At 36.4% G+C, this 22,696-nt stretch overlaps 3 protein-coding genes across 3 annotated transcripts in view; 1 reads left to right on the forward strand and 2 right to left on the reverse strand.

Annotated features, from left to right (window-relative positions):
* Positions 1 to 14,705, forward strand: part of LOC101746571 (serine/threonine-protein kinase/endoribonuclease IRE1) — a 32,372-nt gene extending 17,667 nt beyond the window's left edge. Inside the window, exons 7-14 of the mRNA XM_038016699.2 lie at positions 1,729 to 1,910; positions 2,618 to 2,767; positions 4,580 to 4,719; positions 6,042 to 6,232; positions 7,115 to 7,248; positions 8,514 to 8,661; positions 9,534 to 9,725; positions 10,692 to 14,705. Coding sequence (XP_037872627.1) covers positions 1,729 to 1,910; positions 2,618 to 2,767; positions 4,580 to 4,719; positions 6,042 to 6,232; positions 7,115 to 7,248; positions 8,514 to 8,661; positions 9,534 to 9,725; positions 10,692 to 11,165 — 1,611 coding nt within the window. The 3' untranslated portion in view covers positions 11,166 to 14,705. The remainder of the gene's footprint in view (positions 1 to 1,728; positions 1,911 to 2,617; positions 2,768 to 4,579; positions 4,720 to 6,041; positions 6,233 to 7,114; positions 7,249 to 8,513; positions 8,662 to 9,533; positions 9,726 to 10,691) is intronic.
* A 2,202-nt stretch (positions 14,706 to 16,907) lies between these two features.
* Positions 16,908 to 18,084, reverse strand: Varp (putative VPS9-ankyrin repeat-containing protein; the record flags this gene model as incomplete). Its single annotated transcript, NM_001173497.1, is given in 1 exon segment — positions 16,908 to 18,084. A coding segment is annotated over 1 exon segment (1,177 nt), but the record flags the coding sequence as incomplete, so codon positions are not given.
* Positions 18,085 to 19,895: 1,811 nt separating this feature from the next.
* LOC105841807 (H/ACA ribonucleoprotein complex subunit 1) lies at positions 19,896 to 22,510 on the reverse strand. The gene is made up of 3 exons (XM_038016702.2): positions 22,496 to 22,510; positions 21,516 to 21,756; positions 19,896 to 20,104 (listed from the first exon to the last, which is right to left on the reverse strand). Exons 1-3 carry the CDS (start codon positions 22,508 to 22,510, stop codon positions 19,896 to 19,898), a joined length of 465 nt encoding a protein of 154 aa, XP_037872630.1.
* Between the last annotated feature and the right edge of the window lie 186 nt (positions 22,511 to 22,696).

Here is a 22,696-nt window from a genome sequence, read left to right on the forward strand (position 1 = left end):
TGAACGCAAGTGCTCATAACTCGGCTAGTCTGGTGGCTTATTACTGGTGGTTGGACATCTTGTGAGTCCGCGCGGGTAGGTACCACCGCTCTGCCTATTTCGGCCGTGAAGCAGTAATGCGTTTCGGTTTGAAGGATGGGGCAGTCGTTGTAACTATACTGAGACCTTAGAACTTATATCTCAAGGTGGGTGGCGCATATACGTTGTAGATGTCTATGGGCTCCAGTAACCACTTAACACCAGGTGGGCTGTGAGCTCGTCCACCCATCTAAGCAATAAATAAATAAAAAGTCTTAAGCGGCTATAGTAGTTCATTTTGGTGGTGCCCAATGACAAATACTAAGTTGAAGTTCTTACAAATATATTATTCTACTCTAACTTTGTAGAATGCACTGGTCGCCTCTATACAATATTACGATTTTTATATCTCTTGACCAAACAATAATAAGCGATAGTTAATACAAAAGATTATCATATAAAAAAATGAGGTATATTAACGCAAAATGCCTTTTTTTTACAATGCTGATATCAACATACAGTTGCACAAATGCAAATGGAGAACGTTGTATGCTAATTAATTCTTATTTGTGTAGGTGTTTATGGTATTCAATTTGAATTATTTAGCACTCATTACCGTATGCATGTATAATATATTGTACCATCTGATACAATGGCGTACTTTAATAAAAGAATCGACCTGCTTTCTTTATTTGTAATAAGTGTTCAGTTCAGAAAATTTTATATTAAGAGGTAATTTTTAATCCCTTCTTGAGAGTCCTGGACGTAAGCGACAATAGATTAACATAGATTTATAATTACCGACTTTAGGCAAAAATATGCACGGTCCACTTCATCACCCGACATGACGAGAACACCGTCCCTCTTCTAACTACTTATCGTGCGAGATTAAAACACAATCTGTTTTTAAAAAAAACTAGCAAAGTAACTACAAATTATCGCAAGAATTTTTTTATTTTATTGCTTAGATGGGTGGACGAGCTCGCAACCCACCTGGTTTTAAGTGGTTACTGGAGCCCATAGACATCTACAACGTATATGCGCCACCCACCTTGAGATATAAGTTCTAAGATCTCAGTATAGTTACAACGGCAGCCCCATCCTTCAAACCGAAACGCATTGCTACTTCACGGTAGAAATAGGCAGGGTGGTGGTACCTACCCGCGCGGACTCAAAAGATTTCCTACCACCAGTACCACCACCACCACCACTTGGTGAATCCCATAGACCAACGCACTGAGTTTCTCGCTGCATCTTCTCAGTGGATCGCGATTCCGATCCGGCGGTTGATTCTGCGATTCACTGCTTTTGTTAGGGCCTGTGTTAGCATATTTGTTCAAGTTGAGCCCCTTGAGCTCACCTACTAGCGTACCTACCATCTAGCGTACTTGGGATAGCTCCCTAAGCTACCAGCAAATAGGTATGGAAAAAGGCCTTAAAGAGTTACGGCCTGGTGTTAAGTGCTTACCAGAATCCATAAACATTAATACCGCCACATTGAAACGTGAGTTTTAAGTCCCAGTTCTGTAGTAAAAGGCTGCTCCACTTTTCAAAGCAGAGCGCATTAGTGCGTCGGCCAGAAATAGGCGGGTATAGTGGTGATACCTACACGTGTTACATTTGTGTGAAAAGCCATAATTCAGCCAGAAATTCTATGTGTAATTCTTAATGCCAGTTTATTCATAGATGTGTATTCCTCTTGTACGTCAGGCTCGTGAGTTCCAACAACTATCGCAAGGCGGTTCCCGAAGCTCCACCTCATCTACGTCGTCCCAGGGCGAAGTTACCGGTCAGCTCATGGAAATAGGAGAGGGTGAAATGAAGATCGGAAAGATTACATTCCAGACAGATCAGGTGCTGGGAAAAGGTTGCGAAGGCACCTTCGTTTACAGGTAACTTCTTGACTTAACTTAACTTGACGTAACTTTGATATTGCGTTCATAAGTCGTTAATTCTTCGATAAACAAGTTGGCGTATCAACTAAATGCAGCAATGTATATCACTCACGATATTAAATGCATATCATCGGAGATTCAGGTTTTCAGCTTTTCGAATATCTTGAATTGTAATTGGTGTCATTCTATGTACATACATAAATATGTATGAACATGTAAACGCATTCAGCAGAGTTGTATATACAGGGTGTGTTTGTCACTGATAGAAAGGTGGAATTCCTACCCCTTTATGTTTGGTAGATCAGATTGTGAGTTCGCTCCAATCGGTCCATATCTTTTATAAGGGTACTTGCGAATTTCCATTTTTCTGAAGATCGATATCTTTAACAAATTTCGCTACCTCAAGCACTGGTCATCGTTCTTGTAGAAACCGTTGCTTGCGACGAAGGGCTCGACGAGTAAATTAACCCACAAACACAGCCCACTGAGTTTCTCGCCGGATCTTTTCAGTGGGGGGTTGCGTTTCCGATCCGGTGGTAGATTCTGCGAAGCACGGCTCTTGCTGGGGTTCGTGTTAGCAACGTCGTCAGGTTTGAGCTCCGTGAGCTCACCTACTAGTTAAGGTTACGCTGAAATAGCCTCTCAAGGCTATCAGGTTAGTTAAAAAAAAAAGCTGAAATAAATACTGAAATGTCTAATTTCAGAGGGACTTTCGATAAACGCGACGTGGCAGTAAAACGATTGCTCCCTGAGTGTTTCACGTTCGCCGACCGCGAGGTGGCGCTGCTGCGGGAGTCGGACGCGCACGCACACGTCGTGCGCTACTACTGTACTGAACGCGATAAGCAGTTCAGGTAAGATTATTTTTTTCTCTTGTACAAGGTATTTTGGGGTGGGATGAGAAAGGTAAGATAAGAAAAAAGAAAGAAAGGTAAGGAACTGGGTTTGGTCGACAGATCAAGAATTCGAACGTTGTCCAATTTGTAACTAGTCAGGTCATAAGTATTGTCACACAGTAAAAACTTTTCTTTTAGAATGCTGGCCACAAAAAAGTTTATTGAATTCGAATTTCGAATTGTTCATGAAAATAAAAATGTATACTTTTAGAATTTTACTAATTTTTAAATATGGAGTGGACGCTTAAAGAAGACCGTGTTGCAGTTATTGCGTTGCATCGTTGCGGTTACGCGCCAATTCAAATTTTTAACATACTGAAAAATTTGAATATAACCAAAAGATTCGTTTATCGTACCATCAAACGATACAATGAAGACTCTAGTGTAGATGACAGGTCAAGAAGTGGTCGCCCTCGGTCTGTTAGGACTCCAGCAGTGATAAAAGCTGTGAAGGCGCGAATTCAAAGAAATCCCAAACGTAAGCAGAAACTGTTGGCCCTTCAGATGGGGTTAAGCAGAACCATGGTGAAAATGGTGTTAAATGAAGACTTAGGGCTTCGGGCATATCGAAGAAAAACAGGACATCGTTTGAATGCTCGTCTAATGGACCTGAGACTGAAGAGATGCCGCGCTTTGTTGAAGCGGTACGGGGAAAAAAAATATCGGGAAATTCTTTTTTCGGATGAAAAATTTTTTACCGTAGAAGAGAACTACAACAAACAAAATGATAAGGTGTACGCACACAGTAGTGAAGAAGCGAGCAACCGTATTCCGCGTGTCCAACGAGGTCATTTTCCATCCTCGCTCATGGTATGGTTGGGAGTTTCTTATTGGGGCTTAACAGAGGTACATTTTTGTGAGAAAGGTGTAAAAACGAATGCAGTTGTGTATCAAAATACAGTCCTGACGAACCTTGTGGAACCTGTTTCTCATACCATGTTCAATAACAGGCACTGGGTATTCCAACAAGATTCGGCGCCAGCTCATAGAGCGAAGAGCACACAAGACTGGCTGGCGGCGCGTGAAATCGACTTCATCCGGCACGAAGACTGGCCCTCCTCCGGTCCAGATTTGAATCCGTTAGATTACAAGATATGGCAACACTTGGAGGAAAAGGCGTGCTCAAAGCCTCATCCCAATTTGGAGTCACTCAAGACATCCTTGATTAAGGCAGCCGCCGATATTGACATGGACCTCGTTCGTGCTGCGATAGACGACTGGCCGCGCAGATTGAAGGCCTGTATTCAAAATCACGGAGGTCATTTTGAATAAACTTTAGTGTCATAAGAATCTACATATGTTTTGTTAAGTTCATGTTGGTATATGAATGGTTACATAATGAATAAACTTGTTTCAATTATTTTACATTAAACATGTGACAGAATTTATGACCTGACTAGGTATATATCGAGAGGTGAAAGTAAAAAAAGCTATTCGAATAGAGTACTGATACTAGTAGATGTAGAGTAGTACTGATATTAGAGTGTTGATACTAGTACCAAATAAAGCGGACCTTTAATTATTATTACAAAGATAAATGTTGCGTGTTAAGCCAAAATGTCGCTTAAACTAAATAACCTTTCATCTCTCGATATGCAAGTTAAAAACGTCGATAGCGCGATTCTGCCTTTGTCAACACAAGGCAATGGACGGCAAAACCATTTAGCGCGCAATGGTCACGTAACAAATAAAAATGCAAGATCTATTTTGTGGCTGTTTGATTTGGCATTCGTATATAGAACGTGACTTATTAAAGAAATTTGTTTTCAGGTACATTGCACTAGAGCTATGTTCAGCGACATTGCAGGACTATGTTGAGAAGAAGTTGAACTTCGAGTGCAAGATTGATTCGGTCGAAATACTGAGGCAGGCCACTATGGGCTTATCGCACTTACACTCTATGGATATAGGTAATTGAGTAACCCACCCTAATTTCAGTTACTGTTAGTGTGAGGCGGACTGTTAGAGATGAAAGGTATGTAAATGTAATGACGAATATTAAATATTCCTTCTTATTAACCGACTATTTAAGAGAGGAGGTTCTCAATTAGTTTTTTTTAAATGTGTGTTTCTATATTATTTTTTTCTAGACAAACCATTTTATTTTATTTATAAGCTGTCGCTTCTAATGTGGCTTCACTTACCCCCCCCCCCCCATTTTAATAATAATAACATAGTTTTATTTGATTTCACAATAATTGAATAGAGCTTTATTATCTTTGTATTGAATAATTATATTACTAGTAACTATAATAAATCTACTACTCATTCAATTTAATCTCCTTCTAATGTGGACCCCCTCAGGGTAAAATCATCATCATCTTAGGCTTTACAGCCCAGGGTGGGCCTTAGCCTTTTCCAGTATATCTCTCCAGGCTGCTCTGTTCAGGGCTTTCTCCTTTCAGTTCTTGACACCGATAACTTTGAGGTCGTGCTCTACGCCATCTAACCTTAGGAGTTCGGGCCAGCCACGACTTCTTGGGAAACGGGATGAGGCCCATTTTAATATTACCCTTGTAGGCAGACGAGCATATAGCCCACCTGATGGTGATTGGTTACCGTCGCCTATGGACTTCAGCAATGCCAGGGGCAGAGCCAAACCTCTGCCTGCCTATATTAAAATCATTACTAGTGGTCCCGCATTAGTCGAAATTCGACTATAATTAATTGAAATTATAAGTTTGAACATTATTATGGTTCTATTCTCAAAGGCTGTTTATTATACTTCTATAATCACAGATTTCGCCAAGACTACACTATAGATAAATAATATTAGATAAACAATACTAACCTATTCTCAATTTGACCATAGACTGTAAGCAATAACAAAAGTTTGACAATAAACAAATAGCATATACATGTGCGTGTGTCAAATATACGGTAGTGTGTGTAATGGTTTATTTATTGATTTAATGTATTCTTATAGCATCATTTTTTAAAAATATTAGCATTCTGCCCTCCTTCTCTATACTCTCTATAAGTGTGGAATATTTCATAATCCTCCGTCCGTGCAATTTTTGGTAAAAAGGGGTACATCGTATTTCTCTCTGCTAATGGTTTGCTGGAAGAAAACTCATGAATGAGTTAAGCTCGAATTTGTACATAGTATTTGACATTCTTTTAAATCTGTTTTTATTGTATTTTCTTTTTTGTGTACAATAATTATTAATAAATAAATAAATAAATACAAAGTTTTTGCTTCACGTATTAATTTAAAGATTACCGTTGCCAGTACATAGGGATGTGAAGCCGCACAACGTTTTGCTGTCGATGCCGAGTGGGACCGGCGAGGTGCGCGCCATGATATCGGACTTCGGCCTGTCCAAGAAGCTGAACATAGGGCGGGTCAGCTTCTCGAGGCGCTCTGGGGTCACCGGCACCGACGGCTGGATAGCGCCGGAGATGATCAACGGCGAACGGACTGTGAGTCATTCAAATTTCAACCTTGCGTACATTTACCTTTGGTACAGTTTCCTGCAATCGAGAAGACTGAGTCAGTCAAATTTCAACCTTGCGCACATCACTTTTAGAACAGTTTTCTGCAATCGAGAAGACTCTGAGTCAGTCAAATTTCAACCTTGCGTACATTGCCTTTGGTATAGTTTTCTGCAATCGAGAAGACTGTGAGTCAGTCAAATTTCAACCTTGTACACATTACCTTTAGAACAGTTTTCTGCTATCGAGAAGACTGTGAGTCAGTCAAATGTTTAAAATGTTGTTAGGGATTCAACGTAATATAACAGTTATAAATAAATACATGTGTGGTGGTAGCCATTGTACAATCCAAGCTATCTGACAAATGGCTGAATCTATTTTTCAATTTTTTTATTGCTTAAATAAGTCAATGAGCTCACGGCCCACCTGATGATAAGTGGTTACCGGAGCCCATAGATATCTACAATGTAATGCTGCCACCCACCTCGAGATATGAGTTCTATGGTCTCAATGTAGTCACAACGGTTGCCCCATCCTTCAAACCGAAACGCATTACTGCTTCACGGCAGTAATAGGCGGGGCGGTGGTACCTATCCTCGCAGACTCACAAGACGTCCTACCACCAGTGATTACGTAAATTATAATTTTGCGGGTTTGATTTTTATTACACGATGTTATTCTTTCACCGTGGAAGTCAATCATGAACATTTGTTAAGTACGTATTTCATTTGAAATATTGGTACCCGCCTGCGGGATTCGAACACCGTAGCATCGCTCGATACGAATGCACCGGACGTCTTATCCTTTAGGCCACGACGACTTCATATGTATGTTTGTATTTCTATTTCATTCGAAAGTTGATCGTTCCAGACGACATCGATCGATATATTTTCGTTGGGCTGCGTGTTCTATTACGTATTGTCAAGAGGACAACATCCATTCGGTGATGTTTTGCGGCGTCAAGCGAACATACTCACCGGGGACTACAATTTGGATCACCTCGAGTAAGTTTTGTGTAACATATTTGGTACTTTACAGGAAAAAACATCAGCTGTTTGAAGAGGGTAAACTTAATTAAATTTCAATTAAAAATATCGAACTGTTGATACTAATACCAAATAAAATGACCCTTTAATTATAAAGATAAATGTCGCCTATTAAGCGAAATGTCGCATAAACCATAGCCTTTCACTCCTCGATTTATGTATACGCTGTTCAAATCTTATCCGTAATATACGATGTTATAATGAATTTAGTTTGAGAGAACAATTCGCCAAATCAAAATCGTATGAACGCCGAATTAACAGAATGCGATACAAAGCTGTTGTTAAATTCTATGTTATTATTTGAACTTCGAAAATCAGCTAATGTCAGTGGTGTTTGGTGACGCGTAGAGGCAACTTTTTGGCTTTCTTTGCTTCTTACCAGTACAGTGTGCTTAGAGCCAGTATTTTAACGTTCTCGATAGCGTAAAAGTTAACTCATATTTGTATGGGATCGCGTGCCTACGTTTTTTTTTTTTTTTTTTTTTTTTTTTTTTTATTGCTTAGATGTGTGGACGAGCTCACAGCCCACTTGATGTTAAGTGGTTACTGGAGCCCATAGACATCTACAACGTAAATGCGCCACACACCTTGAGATATAGTTCTAAGGTCTCAGTATAGTCACAACGGCTGCCCCACCCTTCAAACCGAAACGCATTACTGCTTCACGGCAGAAATAGGCGGGGCGGTGGTACCTACCCGTACGGACTCACAAGAGGTCCTACCACCAGTAAAAAACCAGTGCCGCTAGGGGCGCTGTTCCAACTGCATACAAAATTAGGTTAACTTTTACGTTATCGAGAACGTTAAAAAACTCGCACTAAACACACTGGTATCGGCTTGCTACTAATAAAACTCAGTCTTACTACAGATACATACAGTATAAAAAAAAACACTCTGTATATAGTTGCAAGGGAAGCGTTGCAGAAGCTGAAACAGCGATGAGCTCCTAATGTAAATAAAAATCAACCAATTGTACTGGTGGTAGGACGTCTTGTGAGTCCGCACGGGTAGGTACCACCGCCCCGCCTATTTCTGCCGTGAAGCAGTAATGCGTTTCGGTTTGAAGGGTGGGGCAGCCGTTGTAACTATACTGAGACCTTAGAACTCATGTTTCAAGGTGGGTGGCGGTATTTACGTTGTAGATTCTATGGTAACCACTTAACACCAGGTGAGCTTAATAATCGTTTTTGATAAATATAATCTGTTTCGTTTTTTTGTTACAGCAAAATTCTGCCTGAAGAGGAATTGGTAGTGGTTAAAATATTGATCCGAGCTATGATCTCGGCCAAGCCCAGCGCACGTCCTCCCTGCGAAACGATACTGAAATACCCGATGTTCTGGTGCAAGCAAAGCATTCTGAACTTCTTGCAGGTACGAATAGCGTCTACATCTACGTTGGCTGGAATGTTTTATCAAATTCAAAAAAGAAGAGAGAGTTAAATTATAAAATAAGACACGCTTTCGTCTCGTTTTTTTTGCATTCCGGTGTATTTCCGAAATATGGCAGACCGTCAATAGTATGCTTCAATAAAACTCTGAAATTATTTTATAGTCACCATTGATTTCAACCTTATGCTGGAGTCTGATAGTGTGGATCACGAAGTCAATGTATAACGACGGTCCTTCAATCCGGAACGCGTCACTGTTTCGCGCCAGAAATAGTCAGAGGGGCGGTACCTACCTGTTCAGGTCTATAAACGCCCTACCATCAATCAATGAAAGCTAGGGATCGTATTAGCTTAGTAAAATACTGTATTTTGAGAATAGTGCTGTCAATTCTCTAGTGAATAGCTTTGTCGCATTTTACGACTCTAATGGAAAGAAATGGGATGGTGTTATTCTACACATTTTGGAGAGGCTTAAACGACAAAGGGAAGATCTTCCACCGATCGGGTGATATTGCTCGGTAGACCGACGGTCGAATGTTGTTGTTCGGAACTTGTATATATGCAAGCTTATCTTGAAAATCTCGCAAGCGAGATTCAGGCACCTATCAAATATCTTGCGTTGTATGATGGCTACCCGCCACAACATCTACGGACATCCTTACCATAAGGTTGTCCGTAGTGGCTTGGCTCTGCCCCTGGCACTGTTGAAGTCCATGGGCGACGGTAACCACTCAATAAGAAGTGGGCCGTATACTCGTCAGCTTACAAGGGCAATAACAAAAAAAGTTCAAGGTCACAATTCTCTATTTGCGTTTTGTAAAAAGAACACTTTAATAATAACGTTGGTTGCATCAGGACGTCAGCGATCAAGTGGAGAGTTGTGCGTGCGGTTTTGGGGCGGAGCACACGCTGGAGCGGGGCGGCGCGCGGGTGCTGCGCGGCGACTGGCGCGCGCGCGTGTGCCGCGTGGTGGCGGGCGACCTGCGCACGCGCCGCACGTACCGCGGGGACCGCGTCGCGCACCTGCTGCGGGCCATCCGGAACAAGGTACCGACACCGACCAGACCACATAGTGGTCTTCTTCTTCCGGCTGTTTTGAAGAGTATATACTGGGTGTTAGGATACCGCTTCCGAAAATGAAGACAGACGATAGTACAAATATAGTACAAATAACACCTTTGATGATGGGACGAAAAAAAAATATCATATTTTTAAAACGTTTTATTAGCATTATTTACGCTCCATCACGTTAGTTTAGCTAAATGAAACGATCTTGATTTCCTTCAAAACGTCGGTTTAACTCGAAATTTGGGATACTTACGATGACCTTTTTAGTTGGATTTTCTATAAAAGCATACGTTTTTAGTTTTTTTAAACTATTAGTTATTTTTAACTAGCTGACCCGGCAGACTTCGTAGTGCCTCAATGGATAAATAAAAGACCTAAACTTTTGTATAAAATAAACTTAAAAAAAACAATCCGTCCGACGGAGGACACATCAAAGTAAAAACAAAATTGTTATTTTTATTTAATTCCGAGCATTTTCATATTTATCTACCTTTTAAACCTTCTCTGGACTTCCACAAATAATTCAAGACCATAATTAGACAAATCGGTCCAGCCGTTCTCCAGTTTTAGCGAGACTAACGAACAGCAATTCATTTTTATATATGATGAGGCCATCAGCGTAAAAGTGGCCTAACCCACAATTTTTTTATATTCAAGTTAGATGACGTATATTCGCATTTATTTAAAATGTAATAAATTTTGATGCAAAACCGGCCTATTCATAGTTTCACCCATAGATAACAGGTAGCTTTGTTAACATTATTTTTGGGCGTATTGTTTTTTGCTTATTCAAATTAAAAATTTATGAAAATTCAAACTTCATTGCCTCCATACTAACTATGGTAAGCTTAGGCCACTTTTGCGCTGACGGCCTTATATATAGATAATACAATAATTACATACATCGTTTTTAGTAAATAACACCCGGCGCTTATTGTCCTTTAGAAACACCACTATCGGGAATTAGAGTCGGACGTGCGCGACAGTCTCGGCAAGCTGCCGGACGGCTTCGTGTCGTACTGGCTCACCAGGTTCCCGCTGCTGCTTCCGCACGTGTGGCTCCAGATGCAACAATACCGAGACGAAGACATCTTACAAACGTACTACCCTCGCACGTACGTCTTCAATCGCGATGACGTCATCGAACTCAACAACGACAAGGACTGCGACTATGAGGTCCCCTCGGAAATGTACGATTCTGAGAGGAACCACTTATTCCTTAAGAGTAGAGTGTATGTCGATAGCAGCCCGGACCGTAGGTACAAGGAGGGGTCTCCTAAAAAGCTTCAAGACTGGAGAAGCGAGGCCCAGGAATTCAGGTTGCGACAGGACGATATCAGATTACGGGACAGGCATTATTATAAAAAGAAAGAGAGAAAAAAGGAGGAGGCGCCTATATGGAGTCTGCCTCCGCAGTGAAAATTTTGTGCACACGTTAAAAATGCACTTGAACTGTTGCTACCTTTTGGTAGTAGAGTAATATATTGATGATTTTGAAAATGGAATATCACATGCAACTTTGTGTGAAATAGAATTTAAAAAAATTAGAAGAATCAAAATATAGATAATTTTTAGATGAATTTTAGCAAAAGTATCGATGGTTTATTTATTGATATTTTTAATATGGGAATTATGTCTGTGACTATTTACGGCTGAATTAGCCATATTATTATGTATGATAAAAACGCACAAATGTATATAAGAACTTTAAACTTTATTAATGTTTTATTTTATTTATTAACATTTAAATCCTCTTGTTATACGTATTTACTGACTTACTTTAGTTTGTAAAATGAATTCTTAAGAAATTTAGATTATGAGATTACAGTCACATAATGTTGCCGATGTTTCTTTACTACTATTTGATTATAGTTGTTTGCACAAACGTAAAAAAAAAGTGATTTTAGTTATAAGTTAAATATAAGAAAATGATTAAAACACGTACTTAATGTATTCTTTTAGTAAAAAATATATGTTATAATTATTTATTATTTTTACCAAAATACATTTGACAAAAGTTTGTGGGACCAATATCTAAATTAAGAAAACATCGAAATAATGTTTAAATTTTGCCATGACCCCAAAATTGACATTAAGGTTAAGAGATTATAAATATATAAATATTACAAAGTTGTCAAAAATTTTATAACGACTGAAAAAAGGTATAAATTGAATTATTTTCAATTTAAATTGTATATCAGTTCTTTGAAATGATTTTGTATACATGCTTAGTGTGTGGTTTAGTGTGTTTTAAAGAGATCTAAAAAGGATTTCTCTTTATTTTGTAATTGTTTTTTTTTAATGCAAATGATTGAAATTAATTTTGTTATATGTATAGGTTTCAGCAAGTCAATTGTGATGTGACCGTCTTGGGTAGTAAGACAGGACCAGTAAAATATTACGTTTATAATAACTAATCAGAATATATGTACTTATGACTAAGACTTAAGTAAACAATAATGTATTACATAAATACATTTGGTTGTAATCTTAATTACCTACGGTTTAAGGTACAAAATTCTATTTCCAATCCTAAATTCACGTCAGATTTAACATTTAACAAGAAATCTAAAAGCATGTACATAAGACATTGTATATATATATGTTTCGTATCATCCTCTCGTTATAATTGAATTTGAGGACCGAGAGGCTAATTATGTGTACATTTCATCCATACAATCGTATGTTGTGTATGTTTTAAGGTCATTAGTTTTTTTTTAATGAGGCATAATATTGAAATTTAATGTTTACTCATTGAACTTTCTCAGTTTTTTTACTGAAATGTATAATTAATAAATTAATAAATAATTATATTACAATTTGTTAGCAAATGCACAGAACTAACATTCTGTCATAATATTTAATTTAAGATTAATGTTCCTTTAATGTTTTTAAGTTGTAAATATATGTTATGTAATGGGCAGTCCAGTTTAGTGTTTAATTAACGGATATGCAGTGGAATGTTTAAATGTAAAGTTTAATTTAAAATTAAATTATTCTTATAATGCGCTGGTGACGTATTGAATTGTTAAAAATTAAGTGTACCTATATATTTAAAATGTGGCTATTAATTTGTATGAAGTTTATATTTAACTAGGATTGTTCACCTTTCCCTGACATTGGATTAAATGAATTGATATAGAAATTTATTTCAACTCATATATAATTATACATTATTCAAGAAAATATTACTTACAGTATAATATTACATAGTTGAATGTCAGTATAAAATAAATCTATTCCAAGAAACAGAGTGGAGAAGAACCAAAATAAACAAATTCGGTGATCTTATTTTTTTTTAAATTGTTCTTATATTTACCATTTCTTTTGTTCATCTTTCTTTTAAGAATACAAATAATTTATTTTGTGAAAAAATACACATAATAAGTTTCATGAAAGAAATGAAATGGCCTGAATTAAATAAAAGAAACTAATTACTCAAGGGTGCTCACTCAGTATTGGATGCACTTTGTTTTTAAGAAACTGCTGTTTTTTTTATCTTAGGATACGTCATCATAGCAATACAAACTAGACAAAAGTTTTTAAGTCTACTTATAAAATTTTAATCAAGTCTTTTAAGATTCAGTAATCTGCAAAGTTCCCACTGTAGTGTTTTATTTATTTATGGATTACTGGTGGCCCGGAGGCCTTTCCAGTTTCACCAGGACAGGTGGGCGAGCCAAGGCTCAGCCAGAAGGGGTGGGTTTAGCTAACAGCTGCCCGAGCGCCTCCGAAGGAGATCTATCAACTCGAGAGCAGTTGCTTCGCGGATGAATCTAAAGACTCGTACCGACTTTGCGTTCCAAGGAATGCGTACCTAAGCTACGCGTATAAAAAGGTACGCGTACCCGTTTATAAAGCAACACGAGTCAACTGTGCGTAATCAGTGCGAACCAAACGAACCTAAGTACACCCGCGACCCTTGTGTAATGCTGACGAAGAGAACGGCTACGGCGTTTGCCGCATTTTTAAAGAAAGAGAAGAAACCGCGATACTGAATTAAAAAATTATATCGCGATTGACAGCAATATGGAAATAGACTTATGTACGAAATGTATGTCATGAAACAGAAAATTCAGTAATTAATTTTACTAGAATGTCTTTCACAGGAATCTTCATTTTTGTTGAAATATCTCTCCACGCATCTTCACGTAATGATGGATTTCCATTATCCAACGATTTCGTATTCCATATTAATGATTTTGATTCATGCAACTGAATTAGTATTATAGAGGTTTCATTATCGAAACACGGGAACGCGTGACTTGCCATTGTGCCGTCCAAATATCGCGTCACAACTTCTTTGATTCGCGACTGCGAATGGAATTGAATGGATCGCCGCCGCGCCGCGGCGCCGTGAGCCCGGCTCGCGGGGTACGCGTACAGCGAATGTATACGCGTAGCAACACGTCCGGATTGTGCGTTCCAGGGTACGCGTAACCAACGCCAAGGCGTACCCTGGAACGCAAAGTCCGTACGAGGCTTGACTGTAGTGTTTGACTGCAGTGAGCTCGCCTACCTATCGAAGCTTTAAAAACATGACACAACACATTGATAATATTATTATTATTTTGAACATTCAGCATGAATTTGTAAACGATGAAAGCGATTAAACCTCAAAAGTTGTTTTAAATTCATTAATGTCACTAAAAGGTTATTAGAACAAGACAGTCAGTGTTTTTGTAATTTTTTTACACTGTTGAGACCTTCTAATTTTTTTAGGATTATAATTCCACAAAGTTAAAACGTTATAACACCTTACCCGCAATTATGGCTTACTCAGCATTGTTCTACTGTATGTCTGCGTCAACTTCATACTAATTTTAGTTTTAAACTTAATTTTTTTTATTTAATAATGGAATAAATATAAATCATAATTAATATATTATGTAAATAAAAAAATCTATACAAAATTGTTAAATTTGGATATTAATAAATAAAGCAAATCTTCTTTTTTAATTATTTATTCTTTATAAAAATGTGATGTTAATGATTAATATAGTCAGTCTTAGAAATAAGATTCGACGAAATCAGGTTGTACTTACTATATTGATAGATAGATAATAAAGATAAGCAATTACTCATCATTATAACTTAAAATATTAAATGTCTCAATAACTGGATTGTCAATGACATAACATCATTCACGATCAGGATAAGGATTCAGTGGTTACAAGAATTTTAATCTCGGAATTTATAAAATTACTTCTAAATTATAATCTTGACTAATTCTGATTTCTTGTATGCAAAACACTTTAATGAGTATTGATAAATTAATAAGATTAGAAAAGATTTAGTGTGACCGAATGCTTGACGATAAGGTTTGACAGTATTCAGGTGATGTTAGAACTTGTGAATATGGCACAAAACACTATCAGCTAACATGAGACGAGGAAATTCTTAATTACTAAAAACATGATCATGCTTCCATGGAATGTGGTCTATGTTTGTAGAAAATGGCAGTACTCAACACCCTGTTACACTTAATCCCTAAACTCTTAATTTCTAAAAGTCTAACGAAATTAAAGCTATCAGTATTCATGAATTGGAGTAATCATTATTCTGAAATTATTTCTTAGGTATTAGCATATTTATTTGCATAGTTGTCAATTAGGTCTATTATAGTTAAATGAACTTTATCTTTAGCAACTGCTAAAGCTGTTTTTTCTGTGGCATTAAGTAAAGTAATGTCTGGGTTGTAACTTAGTAATATTTTTGCAGCTCCTATGTTGCCAGTTTCACTAGCGTCATGCAAAGGTGTGTTACGGGCAACATCTATGGCATTTATATTAGCACCATTGTCAAGGAGTAAACGTATGACTACAGTCTTATTGTTAATGGCCGCCAAATGTAAGGGCGTCTGTGCTTTCTTATTACGACAGTTAACATTTGCTCGATTGAATATTAAAATGTTACAAAACTCATCTAATCCGTAACGAGCAGCGTAATGTAATGCAGTAAATCCATTTGAATCACAAACATTAACATCAAAGTCTGTACATGATTCTGTTTTTCTCTTACAATATTGGCATTCACATAATGGATGACAGAGAGAATTACTTTTTTCCTTATCTGGGGCTATAAAGGCAGAGTAATCTATATTCATGTAGAAACAAGCTAACTTCACATCACCATATGAAATAGCTCTTAATATTCTTTCAATCAGTTTTAGGTTTTCAATGGTCTTTGAAGCATCATTTGTGTCACTACATTTCAAAGTTAAATTCTGTAATTTAAGTGATGTTGGTTTCTCAGATTCGCAACTTATTTTTTTAACTTCAGAACTTGTTATGTGTATGTATTCAAATAAGTTAGGTGTGCAGGATTTAAGAACTTGAAGTATTCTCAGATTATGAGCATAATCAAAAGCCGTTTTATGATAGCTATTTTGAAGGGAAGGTTCGCTCCCATGTTCGATTAGAAGTCTAGCTATACCTTCATAACCCCATTTTGAAGCCAAATGCAATGGTGTGTTGCCACTTTCATTAGCGCAATTAATATTTATCTTTCTTCCACTATGTTCAGCAAAGTATATGATTGCTTTTACACAGTGAAGATGTCCATTATTAACTGCTAAGTGTAGAGGTGTATTTTTGTCAATGTTTTTTTGGTTTATATTTGCTCCAGAGTGAAGAAGCAGTAATAAAACGTTTTGATGACCTCTAGAAGAAGCATAATGTAGGGCTGAACATTCGTTGAGATCAGTTGCATTGATTTCAGATCCCATTTCAAGCAGGGTTTCGACAATTGTGGCTTTTCCATGTATGGATGCCACATGCAGCGCTGTTAAGCCGTGACTATCTCTTGATGTCATAGTGGGACAAGTTTTAAGGAGATTTTTAGAAATCTTGCATTTGCATTTGTTGCAGTTACAAAGAGGATGGCAGAGTTTGTGGTATATTTCAAGATCACTGTCATCATCTTCATCATTAGACAGATCATCAAGACTTATTTTCAATACATTATCTTCATTATTTTGAAGGTTTTGAAGGTGTTTCTGGTTTTTCTGTAATATTGTTTGGACTTGTTCGCATTGATTTGCTTTTATGAGTTCAAAAATGTATTCCAAATTTTCTTCTTTGTTATAAGTGTCACTAGTGGATATAGATTCAGTAAGACTGCTTTTTCTCTGCTTGCAACTCAAGTTCTCTTCTGTTAGATTACTTTCATAATAGTAGTAGGCTTCTGGGTCTGGAGGCCCTGTTAATGCACCTGATTGTATGTGTCCAATGACAGCTTCTAGTGTAGTGATCAGAAATGCGCTTTCATCACCATCACATTTTCCAGCACTACTAAACCGAAATTCTTTCATATATGTCAACTGACTGAACCAGTTGGGTAAACCAGATTTTATGACTAGGAACACAAAGACTGGTAATAAATCATCAGCAGTTAAAAGAACAACATTGTTACTTGAATCTTTTTTGTTAATACTATTGAGTGCTTGTTTAAGACATACTAATTTTTCGAGAACTGTGTTGTATGTATCGATTTTCGATAATATTTGTTTTGCTTTCGGCACTGTATGGTAAAGGTCTTTCTTAATGTCTAAATCACGAAGTTGTATGTCACACATGTTTCTTATTTTTTTGTTGAGATGAGCATCCTCATAAGCACACGAAGTGCAGATGGATTTGAAAATAGAATCAAATAGTAAATGTTGCATATAACTTTCTACAGATAATTTTATATTTTCTAGTACTTGTTTGCATGATTTTGATTTATCCCTGAGTCTTCTGTTTTGCAGCGTCACTTGTAAACATTGGGTATAGAGTTCGCTGACAGTATCTCTGAGGGGCCCTATAGCTACAGGCAAATTAGAATGTTTCTTCAAAAAAGTTTCAACATTTTGCTCAATATTATCAAGTACTTGCCGACCTGCTGCTTGTGTCCACAGTAAGTCAATACAATCATTTATGCCTGATAAATATTCTTTCGACACTACTGCGTCGTCTGTTGTTTTAGTAGGTTCTAGAGGAGACTCAATGCACCATACCTTGTACTTCATGAAGTCTTCAGTATAAAATGTTTCTTCGAAGAGTATGTGACTTTGTAACGGCAGACCCTTGGATACTTCCACTGTGATAACTTTGTTCAAGACAGTCACTTGTTTTTCTGTGAGTGTATTGAAGTGAGTTTCCGGCAGTTCATCACTGGGTACCAACAAATGAGCGCAGAAATCTTCAACAGTAAATACGCGACTCGTTAAACTTCCGATACGGGGCACGCATATTATCCAAGATTCTGATAAGCAGTGTTGAAATAAATTAGCATATTCGTTCTTTAATTCCAGAAAAAATGGATTCTCAGAGACGATCTCGTCGTAAGTGCCATCCATTTCTGAAAAGTGTTCAAAATTCATGAATTTATGATGTAGCTTTTCATGTTACAATAGTTATCGTGCAGTACATATTCTAAAAAAATGTGCATACCGAAATAACAACACTTATAGACAAAACACCCATGTGCGGCCTTGCGGAATAGTCAATCAAACGAAATTTGAAGTATTGGAACAAAACTTTGCAGTCCAGAAACAACCAGTAGGTATGTACAGCTGTTTGGCAGTTGACACTTGAGAGTAACTTAACTTTCGTAGTCTATGGATGCTTAGATCCTCTTGCCTTTCCTAATAAGGAAAAATTGCACCAAAAAAAAAGTATGGGTTCAGTTGTGTTATGGTACGTGCAGGTAGGTAATGTACAACGGAATTTGAAGTGTAATGTAAGTAGGTATTATCATAGCGTTCTGAATGTTTTATAGCCCTTTTCTAGGCGTATGTTATAATTTTGTAGCTGTCTCCTACAAATAAATAATTCGTAGGCTGTCCGCCATTACTTTTACATGCGCCAGAAGATTAGGTGTTGAAGTTTAGTGACATTGCTATATTTATTACTAAAATCGAACTCTTTTACAAATACTTAATTTAAATGTGCGGGTTACTCAAAACGGTTAGCGTAATAAAAATCACAAATTCGTAAGAGCTCGAGGGAGTTACTCTGTAAACTTTTATTGCGGATTATTGATTTATTGGAATATACTTTATGGCATTGTTCAACTTCTTTATAGTTGTGTAGAAAGCGTACAGCCATGATAAATTTATTTTGGGCTTATTGATTCCAGGATTACACTTTGAGATCTGAATTAATTAAAATGATTCTTGGATTAATAAATTATGATTTTCTGCTAGGTTTAGGATAGTGAGTAACTAACAGTATCCCCTTATTTGCCTTCATGAACGATTGTAAGTTGCAAAACGTCTTGTAATAATGAGTAAAATTACCACGCCCTAAATGTGTATAGTAAAACCATCGTCAATTTTGTAATACTAAAAAACAACAGTTAATAATAATCTTACAATTCTGTGTCAGGTGACTTCTGTGTAATATTTCCAAGACTTTGATTTTATACTCCCAACTGGTCAGTGTCATTAATGGTGTACATAATGTCACTTTTCTTCTAGGTAGACCGAAATAATGTATAATGAATGGAAGAATATGTTAAAACTATTCTTTATTTCTAAATCAAAGACAGTTTTACTTCAAATTTATTTATTTCAATATAGAGGAGAATCGGATGCACAATATTTTCATTTTTAACAAACTCTAAAATAGATTTTTCCTCAACGACTTATTATTTGATTTGATTACCATTTAGCATTAAGCTTTTACTGCGTAAATATACCCTTGTCAGATATTCCATAAGTAATATCATATGTTTACTATTATCAAACTGGCGGAATCCGCGAATTCACCCGCGTTTAGTAAATTGACTCTTGAATTTGTATTTCTTTATTAAAACGGAATATAACAGTTGCTCGATTCAGAAATTAGTGATGTCGAGTATTATTGTAGGCGCACTTATGAACTAAGTTTTTATAAAGTTAAACATATACTTATATTGAAATATATATTGAAGAATATCCGGCAGTTTTTGTGTGATGCGCGTACCAGCAGATCATTTGATTTATGCACGAAGAATATTCGTGTGGTACTCAAATGAAATTGTTATCCTGCTGGTTTGTATCTATTTATGCTCTTCTTGTCCCTTTCTATATAAATTTTCTCATCTATATTTAGTAAGTTTTATTGGACTTTACTAATAATACTCTTAACCAGTCTTTTATTATATTTATAGAATTCATTAAGTTAATTATCCTCTACCACCACGTCCACCACCACCCACGCCTCGACCGCCAATTCCTCGACCACCAAAACCTCTACCGCCGATACCTCGTCCACCAATACCTCTCCCGCCAAATCCTCTTCCACCAAATCCTCTTCCACCAAATCCCCTGCCATTGCCCCAGCCTCCAACACCAATGCCAAAACCGCCCCCAATCAAAATAGGGAGTGGACGATCTAAAATACAAACAGCTCTGTTTAAGTACCTATATCATTTATGTACATAAAAAAGTGTGTTTATTGATTAAAAATATATGTATGCGTATAATAATATGTTTTTACAAGAGATGAGGACTAGATGTAAAATTTTGTGAATCGTATATGTAATAGTCGATGACAAAATTAGTCAACGGTAATTGTTAGTTCTTTTTCCCAGGGTAATAATTGTAAATTGAATTCCCCGATATAAAAAAATGTTTTTTTTTTTAAAAATAACCGTTATTTCTCCTACGTAAGCTGCCCCTAATTTCCTATAAGTTTTAGATGAGTTTACTTAGTGTAAAATCAATTAACCGAAAGGATGTTAATCCGTAGTGAAAAAAAATATTATTATAAATAATAATAAAAATAAAAATAAATATTATTATATCTATCAGAAAAACAAATTATTTCCAAAGCCTCTGATTAAAGTCTGTTCTGCCGGTAACAATAGTTTGAATTATGTTTTCATTTTTCAAATGTTTAACCGGTGATTGTTGTTAGAGAAGTAACAGCTAAAGCGGTTAGCATCACTAGTAGTAGATTAGTTATATTACATAGCCTACTTAGTACTTTTTAGAAAAGTCCGTGTCGAAAATGTTAGACGTTCTGTTTACATGAAGTGTTTAAAAACCAACAAATTTTTATGAACGTCGTACACTTGAATGGAATGATATCATCGGAAAATAGAATCAAAACTAGAAAATCAACAAATTTAAAAAAAGGATGAAACTGAAAATAAAATGCCAAATAACTTTTAACCATTAAATGTTAAACATATAGGTATCTTATAGCTTTAAACGAGCATATATATATATATATATATATATATATATATATATATATATATATATATATATATATATATATATGATAATCTGAATCTCGGAAACGGCTCCAACGATTTTCATAAAATTTAGTATAATGGGGATTTCGGGGGCGATAAATCGATCTAGCTACGATTTATTTTCAGAAAATGTTGTTTTAAACGTGTTTTCAATAATCAACTTTATCGATAATCAACTTTAGGACTCTTCTAGACATCTATTGGCGAATAATAATACTATTTTTACTGCTTTAAAGACACAGCAAGATGGCGTTATAAAAAAAAAGCCGAGCAAAGCTCATCATCTAGTGTAACTTAAACGATATTTGACATTTCCAACCATTCGTTTATTTACTTGAGCAAGGGCAACGGCAAGCATGGTGTGGTGATTGTTTTAAAAAGTATGTACGTATATGAAATGACACAAAAAATCTGAGTAAGTTCTGGTATATTATAAAATATCACAACGCCCCTTTAAAATTGAGTAATTTTGAGGTATCCAAGTTGATTTATATTTGGATTTAAATGGATTTTATTTGAATAATATTTGTTAACTATACTTACTTCGCCTATTATAATAATAGGGGTCATATCCGAATTGTCGTTTTACTCTCGACAGAGGCTCGGTGTGTCTTCTGTGGTTGACAGCTTCCATTTCATTTCGATCCAATATTAGTGTTGCTAATGGATTTGATTCAATCTCTGCTGGATTCGAAGTTTCCTTTATGTCGATATCTTCGCTTTTTGCGGAATGTATTCTTTGCACTCCCGTGTAAAATAACACGAGAATTGCGATGTATATTTTCTGAAACAAATATAAGTCGCATGAATTTGTAGGCAGCGGCTTGGCTCTGCCCCTGGCATTGCTGAAGTCCATGGGCGACGGTAACCACTCACCATCAGGTGGGCCGTATGCTCGTCTGCCTGCAAGGGCAATAAAAAAAAGTTTTTTTTTTCTCTCATACTCGGTGTAAAGAACGTGTCAATAAACTGTTTCTTTAAATACAAGGTCGTAAATAGTAATAAATTACATGCGAAAATGTATTTGTTTATTACGATTTCAAGTTTAAAGTACTCAACTAATTATCACGAAATTTCGCATACATGTTGTCAGGAGTACAGAAATATTTTCAGTACTCCAGACAACACGTACCTTTTATCCAGAAAAAAGTAGGTACTATACGTTAGATAAAACGTAACTTCTATACGGTCTTCTGGCATAACAATTGACCTACTGACATAAATTAATAGTAGGTACCTAACTTTATGCCTGGAGTACATAAAAATGAAACGGGAGTTGCGGTATCCCCAAAGAAAAACTAATAACCTGAAAAAGTAGCATCATTAACAATGCGTAAGGGTGTTTGTTTACGCTGTATTGCAAGTAGCATGGATACGTTTCGTAAAGTCATGTTTTTTTCTGGCCAGCTACATTTAGCATGTTTCTATGTTTTCAATGCCCAGAATTTGGCGGCAAATATATAGCGGAGTTTACAAATTTAATTTACGAATTTAACCTAAAAATAAATCGTTTTTAAACTTACCGTATAATATTCCATCTTGTAGCTGGTTAAAGCATTTACAATTTTCAAATGAAAATTATTCTCACAACATCCTGACTTATAAGTCTCTGAACCAACTTGCTAATTAATTGTGTATATCGGCTCAAAATACAAAATTAAATGGTGATTCAAAGATAGATGACAAATATTTGTAAAAATCCCAGGTTGGGTTTTTTCTACAAA

The sequence above is a fragment of the Bombyx mori genome, chromosome 17, assembly GCF_030269925.1.
Source record: "Bombyx mori chromosome 17, ASM3026992v2".
NCBI classification, from domain to species: domain Eukaryota; kingdom Metazoa; phylum Arthropoda; class Insecta; order Lepidoptera; family Bombycidae; genus Bombyx; species Bombyx mori.